The sequence below is a fragment of the Eutrigla gurnardus genome, assembly GCF_963514095.1.
Source record: "Eutrigla gurnardus genome assembly, chromosome: 10".
Lineage (NCBI taxonomy): Eukaryota > Metazoa > Chordata > Actinopteri > Perciformes > Triglidae > Eutrigla > Eutrigla gurnardus.
The window spans coordinates 20,245,854-20,257,381 of NC_139924.1; the positions used below are offsets into that span (position 1 = coordinate 20,245,854).

Sequence of the window (11,528 nt, forward strand, 5' to 3'; positions counted from 1 at the left end):
TGGCTGTGGGTTGACTTACCATGAACATATAAAATACCATTTTAATGACACAATACATTTCCCCCCAAAATATTTTCATGTTGTCTTTCTCTTATTACTGTAAATTATTGTGTGTAATATGTACTAAATCACCTCACTATGTCTTCACTAATTGTAGTGCAATCCTTTATGTTACATAGATATTTTAGAAGAAATAATGTCATATAATCTAACACAGTGACTTATACTTAATACCAGAAAGTACACACTGAGTGAAGACAAAGCACACACCTTTTCTTATTGGATTCCAGTGCTTCTTCAATTATATTCTATTATATTCTATAGCACAGTCACTTGGTTGTAGACAGCACCACTCTATGGTAGAGAGGAGTTCCTGCGTCCTGGTATTCGTGTTACAGATTTGTAAAACTGTGATTCGATTCTCATTCGTTCATAGTAGGGTCTGCAAGTGATAAATGATCATCCAGTTACTGTTAACAAGTGCCTATAATCTATGCAGACGATTCTACGTACACTGACCGTGTGTGGTGGGCAGTTCTGAAACCACAAATGTTGCCATGTCAGTTTTCTTAAAGTGTCCTACAGCTAGCTGCGATATAGAAAAAGCAGCCCAAAAGCCCCGGACAAAAATCTGGTGCATAAACCTGAAATTCAGTCTAATAACGACATTCAAATGGTGTTATTAAAACATTCGGTAAAATGTGCTTTTTTTTAATAATTTAACGCAAAATAAGGACGAGGAAAAACAAATAATGACTTGAGCGGCACAGATTTAATATTTCTTCTTCAATCTGATTACTAAATTATATCATCGTCAGAGTTTCACCCATGAGCCGCACAGATCTTGTTTTTTCCTGTGCTGCTCTTCCATGGGTAACGGGGCGCAGACATGACGTCATGACGTCGCGTTCAGTTTGTTTACTGTCTCAGCGTGGAGGGGGCGCTAATGTCACTCATTTTTTCACACTGTAAACACGCCGAATTACGAGAGATACACTTGCACAATGACGCGGCGCCGCGACTACAGGTCGTGACAATCGCTCACGTTGGAAAGAACTCGGAAAAACACTTTTCCACGTCTCGTTTTATGTGTTTTTGGACACGGGCTGGATCTGAACTCCAATATCAAAACATGGAGCTGCCTTACCAGTGTACCGACCGACAACGCTAACGTTAGCAGCTAGCTAACAGCTTTGCCAGTCTTTCACGTGAAACGGAGTTGAGCGTCGTTGTCATCTTTTATTTGTGTCGTAGAACTTGCGTTATTGATCGGATAGCATCCTTGTCGTTGCGGATGTGTGTAGAAGGAGGAGCTAATCGAATGTAAACACCCGCCGTCTCGTTAGCTCGTCAGTTAGCAGCCGCCGTTGGTTATTGCTGGAAGTGGCTAGCCAGCTTAACTATCCCGAGTGATAGTTGTTGAATGGGGTGGAGTTGTCGTTAGCACCGCCGCAGAGGTTAGAGCAACGTCGGGCTCCGGTTTGTGTCTCAGTGAGACGGTGTCGGACAAAATGGTGTTGAGGACTTGCTGGAAGTCTCGACATAAAGACGGCTGCGGACCAGCTCCTCGTTGGTTCGGTTCGGGATCGGCAGCCCTGCTCTTGTTGTGTGTGACCCAGTTAGTCTGCGGCAGTGGGGCGGTGTGGGACCCCAAAAACGTTGTCCAGAAAGATGCAGAATTTGATGTCACCTACAACGACACGGTTACAAGTGAAAATCAGACCATCTATGCGTTCAATCACACCGTCTCCAGGAATAAGGTGAGTTGTCAGACTGTTGTATTTGTCTTTACTTAATACGATCAAGTTATATTGAGCGTAATGCGGTGTGTTTTTCCCATCCTTTATTTGCTTGCCAGTCGGAGGGAGTGCGCGTATCCGTGGATGTGTTGTCACAAGGCTTCGAGAGTCCCATCCTGTTCGTTGTACGACAGAAGCAAGCCGTGCTGTCTTTTCAGATCCCTCTCATTTTAAGAGGCCTGTGAGTATCCCCACTTCACCATACTGGACTCATCATGATCTTTGAAACAAATCCCTGTAGACTCTGTACAGCTGCACAAAGTAATATTCTTCACAGGGAGTGTCTGGGAAGCTGTTTTTCAAAGATGGTAAACAGTAATGACTTTAGGCCACGAGATTGAAGATGGAGCTACTGTTCTTGTTGTTGGTGTAATGAGCGTGTCTGCTTAATAGCCTTGTAAAGGCAATTTGTCAGTGCTAGCTGCCAGTGTTGATTTGTTTGTTTTTTTGTAGTGAACTGAGATCCAAGGTCAGATTTATTCCATTAGGTGCTGTTTATTTGGAGATGTTGTATGTGGATAATCTGCGAGAATTACAGTCCTTTTTTTTACAGAGTAAGCACTAAAATCAGCTGTTGATGGCAGAAGTCATTGGTTATAGGGCACACACCTTTGAGATTTCATAACAGGTTTATTAGCCATTGACTAACAGCCCATCTGTGATGTGTGTCTCCCACACTCCAAGGTCCTCTTTGCGATTACGCAACACCAAAATTACCCCGCAGTAGTTCTCAGTCTCATAGCTGGGCATGTTTTAGCAGATCACGAATGGACCCTGGACTTTCACTTCCTCCTCTGAGATCCACCAGTGCAGATCTCAGGGACCCAAGAGGCAGCTTACTGTAAATGAGCTGCCTCAAAGTCATCAGAGTGGAGTAACTTGTGTTTCATGTAACTTCTGTCACATGTTCTCTTTGCTGAAATGTGCACATTCCTAGAGCTGGGTATTTATTGATTTTGTGCAGATATTATTGAAGATGCACTATCTAGTGAGGTCATCTGGTTCTTGGGAATGAAGTGCACTCCTATTATATTAAATCTAATCGATTCAAGTGCATCTTTTTATATATTTTTTTTCTAAATACAATGCTCCATTGTGTTTAGGCCTATCTTTCTATCGGAAAAGAGCTTTAAATAATAAAGTCAAAGATAATTTTTAAAGTGCATTTGTGTTACTTAATCTTAATTTATCCAGGATAATCCCACTGCTCTTTTACAAGAGGGACGAAAGGCAAATGGGTCCAGTGACGTGAGCTCACTTGTTGTTTTTCTTCTCTCCTGTTTGTCAATCTCTCTCTCTCTCTCTCTCTCTCTCTCTCTCTCTCTCTCTCTCTCTCTCTCTCTCTCTCTCTCTCTCTCTCTCTCTCTCTCTCTCTCTCTCTCTCTCAGCTACCAGAGGAAGTACCCTTACAATCATGTGGGCCGGACGTTGTGCCAGCCACCGACCCGGGCTGCCTCTGAGACCCAGTACTTCTTTGTGGACGTGTCCACCCTTTCCAGCCAGGGTACAAACTACCAGCTCAGGGTCAGCCGCGTTGAAAGCTTCACCCTGCAGTGAGTGACATCTGATAACATCACTGCAGACAACACATTGCCGCCTCAATGCTCAGCATAATGCGTTTGCTATCAGGCTGGGTTTTGTAGTGACCAACTACTTTGTTGCTAGTCTGATATGTTATCTTCACCTTGATTACAGGACAGACAAGAAATTCAGCTTCACCGCGTCACCATCCCAACCTCAGGTATTACAGCTCAATACCAATGCTCTGTGTGTATAAGTGTGACGAGAAACATGGGAGAAGCTGAGGAAAGTACAATTAGGAAAGAAGGGACTTTCACATTTTGCACAATTCAGCATAATGTTACATTTCTTTCTCCACCTTTTGTCTGATGAGGTCTGCTTTTCAGTACATGGTAAAACTGATCAAGTTCTGTTGCCTTTTGGTCTTGTGTTTCATCTCATTGTCATTGTGTCACACCCTCCAACAAGCAGATAAACGAGATAAAGAGGAAGAAAGAGAGGAAATAGAAAAAGGGGGTTGATTGCGTCTGAATGTTTGTTTTCTCATCCTATCCCCTCTAACTACTCCTGTCCTGAATCCCCTATTGTTTTTTCCCCTCTCTTCTTTCTCTTGCCTTTCCTCCCAGTACTTCAAATATATCTTCCCAGATGGGATGGACACTGTGATCGTCAAGGTCAGCTCAGACATGACATTTCCCTGCTCCGTTATGTCCATCCAGGACATCCAGGTACACTTACTCCCCCACCCCCGTCCCCTCAAACCAGACAGTAGCTGTCCTCATGTGGCCCCTGGCATTGTGATCAACATGCAGTAGCACCATTGGGCCACATGGAGACATCATTTAGTTCACTGCAACAGTGTCGGTTCAGGGCAGACATTTAAATGTGTGATGTTCTGAGAAGATTTGAGAGTGAGAGTTTCTTTTTTTATTCTGTATTTCTTCCTTCGTAATATCACCTTTTTTTGTTCATGTGATCCCATTCATCTCTTGCCATTAATATTTTAATGATTCATGTTTTCTTCCTGTCTCTCTTCATTTTTTTAGTGCCCCGTCTATGACCTTGACAACAATGTGGCCTTCATCGGGATGTACCAGACTATGACCAAAAAAGGCGCAATCACGGTGCAGGTAGAGTCTGACCCGCTATCACTGACATAGTGTGACAAAACGTACAGTAATTACCACATATAACACCTTATAATTCCCATTTCTGTACTTTAGAGAAAAGATTTCCCCAGCAACAGCTTTTATGTGGTGGTGGTGGTAAAAACGGAGGACGAGGCGTGTGGCGGCCCACTGCGCTTCTATCCTCTCCGTCCCGATGAGCTGATCGACGCCGGTAACCGCAGCAAGGACATCGATGTGATCGTCACGCCTGCTGTCAACTGTAAGTCACGTATTTACAAATAAGAACTGTTCAGATTGTTGAATAATCTACAAGTCTCGCCCAATTGCAAGCTGTACGTAATGATGCTGTACCATTACATTATGCAGTGCAGGCAAGGCCATGCAATATTAGCATTTGAATAGGCTGACGGTGTGTATCTTCCACCTCACACAGCGGAGGTATATGTGATGGGCATGCTGTTCTGCCTGGGTATCTTCCTCTCCTTCTATCTGCTCACCTTGCTCATGGCCTGTGTGGAGAACAAGCGGTAAGATTCAGCCATTTTTTTTTTTATTCTGCCACCAAAACAACAGTTAGTTACCGCGTCATCTTCACGTACACACAGGCTCGTTTCACTGCTGAGATATTTTTCATCAGTGAAAAGTCGAATTCCTTCTAGGAACACGCAAATCTTCCACTATATCTGCCACAGACAGTAGCTGAGGTTACAGAAGCCATTTTATTAACCCTAATTGGGATTTGTTTGGTCAAACGTGATTCAAGGTTGCGTCCGAAATCAGTCACTCATGCACTAATTCCTACTCTACACTATTGCGTGAGCGGAGCTCATCTGAAAATAAAAATGAAAAAAACGAGGTTATTTCTAAAGCCCTTATTAAAACAAGCAATTGCAGCGTGCTTTACGAGGCAGACGTAAAATTAAGGCTAGAATACAACGAGAAGAACACTACACTAAATGAAAATGAATTTAATTTGCATGTTTTTTTTCACTTTCACTTTCTGCAGATTGAAGAAGAGAGAGGTGTTTCGGATTCCTGCTGACATGTCGCCTGCTGAGACAGGTAACCCAGCAACGAGCTGTGATGGCCTGGCCCATCAGGGGCTTGTTAGAGGCTGTGTGGAGCATACCATTTTCTTTAAGGCTGTTAAAAAAACAACACCTAACATGCAGTGTAATAATAATGTAATGAGTGCTTTTTAAGTAGAATCGAACGTGTACTGAATGTGTGTCTTTCACTCTCTCTCCCTCATGCTAATGCGTGGTTCAGCTTCTCTGCTCGGGAAGAACGGAGATGGTATAGCAACACTGTTACTCCTACCTTGTGCTTACTGCCCTCTTGCACGCTGTGTCGCTCGTCCGCGGATGCTGTGCATGCATTAGCTCACATCCTGTAACTCTCTTGCCAATACAAACGGAGAAAGGACGATAAAGAGATGTGATGCTTGAGCTTCGTGGACCTTCAGTAAAATAAACATGGCATTATTTCAAGGCTGTTAGTTAAGCATTTTAAGGCTTGCATGACAGAGATGCAGAAACTCGTGACTCACCTGGGTTCCTCTTACAGCTAACCACAAAGCGCTGCTACCATCCTGGTTTCCTTCTATTTCAACGACACAAATGAAAAGCAAAAGCAGAACATAGCAGTTCATGAAGTAAAAATAGTGTAGCTAATCAGATAAATGCGTACACTGCTGAGGTGTTTTTAGCTCAAGATTACCTCTGCGTCGGTTCGCTGCAGTGCATGCCGACATGCTTTGAATTTAAAACCTCAGGACACTTTACGTTCTTACTGCAGTGGTGACCACTGTTCACAACAAACCAGCCTCGACCAATCCATACTCACATCTCTTCATGATACATTCCCTAAAGCTGGTACGCCCAGAGACAGATCCCTGCATGTGTTGTTGCCTCCCCTCACCTCTCTGTGTTTATGTACTAACAATCCTGCTCCAGCGGTGCTCCAGCCTGCCGTGTTGAGATACTAACAATGCTATTTGTCGTAGTGGTGCTTGTATGCGCATGTTGTTAACATATACTCACGTGGGAGTTTTAAATGTATGTTTTCCACAGGCAAAACTCCAGCCTCATCATATGAATATGGCTCATTTGGTGAGTTTTGGCCAGTTCTGGTTTTAGTTCCGTCGTTGTTTGTGTTGAAGTTAAATTAAATTGCCACCCACCTTATTTTATTTTTCCCCAGCTGACAACGGGAGCACACTCAGTTCAGAGGCCATCACCGACAGTGCCACATCAACTGACAACAACTATGGATATATGGGTATGGACATGTATGGACCCACCTCCCGTTTTCCTGTGTCCCCACAGCCCGGCTCGCGGTTGGCTTCCTGCGGGGCAGCTCACGGTCCCTCACTGGTTTTCTGTGTGTCTTTTCTGTTCATCAGGACGGGAGCCTTTCAAACGTCGCCCAATCCTCAGTCACCTTCACCACATAGCCCTCCGCATTGGTGACACACTGCCGTGTTATCGGTCCAATCAGTTCACGGTCAAACCAAACCAATCAGCACGGTGGCCAAGATTCCTAATCCGGTTCAATTGGAACGAAAAAACAAAACGATATTGATTGTGCGAAGATCAAAGTACCAACAATCATTCTAATATTTCCGTTGAATGTGTTTTTCCAAATTGCAAGCACGTTTAAATGGGTGTGATGGGTTTGAACACCTTTGTATCATTTGGGGGAAAAAAGTTCCTTTAAATCCAGACGTCGGTCCAAATTGACCACCAGTGAATCTAGAGGCTCCTTGCTTTACCCTGCCATGACCTCCACCTCTTCTCTCTCTTCCCTGCCCACATTAGAGCGGTCGTTGGACAGTGTTGGGCGAATCAGGCACGAGTCTCTAAGCTCTGTGGAGGAGGATGACTATGACACGCTGGACGACATCAACTCAGACAAAAACATTGTGCGCACCAAGGTACGCCTCGTCTCATTACTCATGATTAATGTTACATGGCTGTTTTTCCCCCCCATCTCACTTGATGACGAGTAACAATAAGAACATCTCCTCATTACAGAAATATCTATACGTGTCTGACCTGTCCCGCAAAGACAAGAGGATCCTCAGCAAGAAATACCAAATCTACTTCTGGTGAGGACACCAGTTAGACAGAGAGAAACAAATAGCCAGGATTTCTTTCATCATCATAATTATGAACAAGTCCAACTGATTGTTTCTCTCCAGGAACATTGCAACCATCGCTGTGTTCTATGCACTACCAGTCGTCCAGCTGGTCATCACCTATCAGACGGTATGAGACATTAAACTGTGATATATATATATATATTTATGATATGAAGGAGAAAAAAAGATGGATGTTAAAGTGACTCTGTTCTTCAGGTGGTAAATGTTACAGGAAACCAAGACATCTGCTACTACAACTTCCTGTGTGCCCACCCCCTGGGAGCTCTAAGGTGTGTGATCAGCACGTAGTCTGTTATGGTAGTCATTATCACAACTGCATACATGGCCAGCAGATGACACACCGTTTGTCACCCACAGCGCATTCAACAACATCCTCAGTAACCTCGGTTACGTACTGCTGGGACTCCTCTTCCTCCTCATCGTCCTCAAAAGAGATATCGTCCACAACCGGGCCCTGTTCCGCAATGATCTCCACGCGCATGTAAGGCACACGCTCTCAGACGGACGTACAGTAGACGCAACAAAAACGTCTCGATTCCTAATGTTACCGTTTAAAGGACACTACTCTCTGATAGTGCACAACAGTGGCTCTTTGCTCGTCTAACATCTTGGTGAACCACAGCCTGAGTATATTACGTTAAAAAAAATGTTCGAAAGGAGTTTACAGGCACATCCTGGAATGTAGACTCAGATACTATTTATAGAACTCCATTGCTCATTTTTTTCATTCCATGTTCCCTTCTCCCACCATACAGGAATGTGGTATCCCAAAGCACTTTGGTCTGTATTATGCCATGGGAACTGCTCTGATGATGGAGGGTTTGCTCAGTGCCTGCTACCACGTCTGTCCCAACTACACCAACTTCCAGTTTGGTAAGTCTCCCTGCTTGTTTTTCTACCAGAACTGCACTGTGTCCTCCTTCATGTTTTAATAAAAAAAAAAACAGCATCCTCCACACAGCTTTCTGTTGTATCTTTGAGACGACATGTGTTGATACAATGGCATTAGACGGACTCACTCTGAAGTCACTTTGAAGGGCCGAGCAAGCTAATCATTTGCAGCAAATGCAATACATTCAGTGACAACAATCCACAATGATTTCCTTCTTGTACGGTTTTGCACGATAAAAGACAGATGCATCTGTTGTCATGCTTCCGTCTCGTTGCAGACACCTCCTTCATGTACATGATCGCCGGCCTGTGCATGTTGAAGTTGTATCAGAAGAGACACCCGGACATCAACGCGAGTGCTTACACTGCCTACGCCTGCCTGGCCGGGGTTATCTTCTTTTCCGTGCTCGGAGTGGTACGTACAAGCACATCCAGACAGGCCACCAGCACCAGTGTGTAGGATTTAGTGGGATGCATTGCCAGAAATGGAATACAAGTATGCAGAATGATCTTTTACATAAGTGTATATAATCAGCTGAAACTATGGAGTCCGCCGTGTTTCACTGCCATGTGTCTATAGCAGCTCAGAATGGACAAACCAAGCACCGGCTCTAAAGAGGGTCTTCGGGTTTTCACATAACCTGAAGGCCAAGGGGTCTTAATGTTTGTGACGGTCTGTTTGCAGGTATTTGGGAAGGGAAACACAGCCTTCTGGATCGTTTTCTCTGTGATCCACATTCTGGCCACGATGCTCCTCAGCACACAGCTTTACTATATGGGCCGATGGAGGCTGGGTGAGATCTTTAGCCCCTGGCATCCTAATGGTTTGGTATTAGTGGTGGTTGGTTTGAATCCGTTGTGAGACATGTATTTAACCATTTGAACCTCACACTCTGAGCCAGGGTTTGAATGCAGCTGACATTTGCTTGTGTCCTTTTTGCATCAGACTCCGGGGTCATGCGCAGGATTGTGTACGTCATCTACACAGATTGCATCAGACAGTGCAGTGGACCTATGTACATTGTGAGTAATAACCAGGAATGGCTGCATCGACATGAGTTCTAGAGAAGTCATAGTGTTTAAGAGAATGTTTATATAGAGATGTGGTTAGATTTCCAGGTGTCAGATGATAATATTGTGTAATAAATGTGCTTCTACATGTATCCAGTGCCTTCAATTTTAATCTGGTACAGAATAAGCATTACTGATTCCTGTTTTTGTCTTGCCCCTCTCTGTCTGACAGGACCGTATGGTTCTGCTCGTAATGGGGAACATAATCAACTGGTCTCTGTAAGTGCACATTGTGTGTTTTTCTTTTACTTAACACTAATTAGACACAATAGGAATTAAAATGTACAGTGCAGGACTAAATGATGTCACATCATTGTGTCTGGTCCTCTTGCTCCCTCTCCGTAGAGCTGCCTATGGCCTCATAGAAAGACCCAATGACTTTGCATCCTACCTGCTGGCCATCGCCATCTGCAACCTGCTGCTCTACTTTGCCTTTTACATCATTATGAAGGTGTGTGCGTTTGCATGCGTCAATGTTTTAAAGAAGCATTTAAGATTAATGAAAGAGCAGAAATGCTTTGGATATCTAAAGGTTTTTTTTTCTGGGTGTTTTAGCTGCGGAGTGGCGAGAGAATCCAGTGTCTGCCGTTGGTGATTATTCTGTTCACAGCTGTCGTGTGGGGCTTTGCACTGTATTTCTTCTTCCAGGGTCTCAGCACATGGCAGGTCAGCATCTCACTCACACTGGTTGACTACAATTTTAGACTGTGAGATGCACACATTTGATTTTGTATTTCTGCATAATGTGGCATTAGTTAAATGTGTGTGTGCATGCATGTGTGTGTGTGTTACCTCTCGACTGACAGAAAACTCCAGCAGAGTCTCGTGAGCACAACAGGGACTGTATCCTGCTTTCATTCTTTGATGACCACGATATTTGGCACTTCCTCTCCTCCATTGCCATGTTTGGCTCCTTCTTGGTATGATTTTTTGGTTTTGTGCATTGTTTTGGGTCATTTACACATGCGACACACACACACACACAACATTAATGTGAATAACAGCCAACACAGACGATACTTGACAGGACTAGCTGATAGCTGATAACTGATTACTTACCGTGTACTAACCTCTCGCCTCTTTTGTTCCCTCCTAGGTCCTCCTGACCATGGACGACGACCTCGACACCGTCCAGAGAGACAAGATCTTCGCGTTCTAGATGCATCAGATCATCTGCGATGAGCTCAGCCTTTCCTCTGCCTTATCGTCCGTCTCCGTTCGTATCTCCTTTGTGTCCTAAGCAAGCACAGCCAGTAGCCTGCTTCCCCGCCCCCAGGCTGTACTAGAGGCACCTCTCTGCCTGTCACAGCCAATCAGCCAGTCGGGAAAGGGCAGTAGCCCCTCCCTTCACCTGTATGGACACAAATGTGCCAACGAAGAGCCTGGGTTGACGTCGAGCGACGCCGATGGTGTTTTTTCCTCTCGCTGCCATCATCAATATAACTGTCGTGATCGATGTTTACGTCCTGCTGACGATGAAAAATAACAATGTACACACTTGCTAAAAGAAAGCTATCAGAATTAACTTATTTTCTACTGTCCATGTTATGTTTGGCGTATAAGTCAGCGATGCATTTTGAAATGACTGTTTGTATGCTGTTTATACGCTGTGTGTGTTTGTACGGGTGCGCATTTGTTTACAAACCTATATGTGAGAACATGAATTCTGTCCAGTCTGTCGGTGGCCTTTCAATGTTCTAATCACGTTCGTCACATACTGTGCTCTAATTGGCCAGATTCTCGGAGCTCCCCGTCCTTCTCATTGGAGAATATTATTAATAATAATAATAATGATGATGATTGTATTTACTTCTTGACTGCCCTCAAGTCTGAATGCGACGGTATTTTTGCACTGTACTGTAAGGGGGAAAAATGTATTTTAATGTCAAACATTGCAATGAGCGGTTACTGAATAAAAGTCTCATTTTCAGATCCCTTCTGTTAATTCTATGC

At 44.1% G+C, this 11,528-nt stretch overlaps 1 protein-coding gene across 4 annotated transcripts; it reads left to right on the plus strand.

Moving 5' to 3' along the window:
• The first annotated feature begins 976 nt into the window (after positions 1 to 976).
• sidt2 (SID1 transmembrane family, member 2) lies at positions 977 to 11,508 on the plus strand. Of its 4 annotated transcripts, XM_084018815.1 has the most exons (27): positions 977 to 1,760; positions 1,859 to 1,980; positions 3,188 to 3,352; positions 3,495 to 3,540; positions 3,947 to 4,048; positions 4,367 to 4,450; positions 4,544 to 4,709; positions 4,884 to 4,977; positions 5,457 to 5,512; positions 5,720 to 5,746; positions 6,523 to 6,561; positions 6,653 to 6,730; positions 6,855 to 6,917; positions 7,270 to 7,385; positions 7,486 to 7,559; positions 7,653 to 7,719; positions 7,809 to 7,882; positions 7,971 to 8,094; positions 8,369 to 8,486; positions 8,783 to 8,919; positions 9,190 to 9,298; positions 9,451 to 9,527; positions 9,748 to 9,794; positions 9,921 to 10,026; positions 10,131 to 10,241; positions 10,382 to 10,495; positions 10,672 to 11,508. In XM_084018815.1, the coding sequence occupies exons 1-27, from the start codon at positions 1,512 to 1,514 to the stop codon at positions 10,732 to 10,734; spliced, it is 2,628 nt and encodes an 875-aa protein (XP_083874941.1). In that variant the 5' UTR covers positions 977 to 1,511; the 3' UTR covers positions 10,735 to 11,508. The 4 variants fall into 4 exon arrangements, with proteins under 4 accessions (XP_083874941.1, XP_083874942.1, XP_083874943.1 ...); XM_084018816.1 differs by lacking the exon at positions 5,720 to 5,746; XM_084018817.1 differs by lacking the exon at positions 6,855 to 6,917 and having other exon boundaries at positions 978 to 1,760.
• The last annotated feature ends 20 nt before the right edge of the window (positions 11,509 to 11,528 follow it).

Coding starts and splice junctions, on each gene's coding strand:
- sidt2 (XM_084018815.1), top strand. CDS start 1,512: ATGGTGTTGAGGACTTGCTGGAAGTCTCGACATAAAGACGGCTGCGGA. Junction 8,920..9,189: donor TCTTTTCCGTGCTCGGAGTG/GTACGTACAAGC, acceptor GTCTGTTTGCAG/GTATTTGGGAAGGGAAACAC. Junction 9,795..9,920: donor AACATAATCAACTGGTCTCT/GTAAGTGCACAT, acceptor CCCTCTCCGTAG/AGCTGCCTATGGCCTCATAG.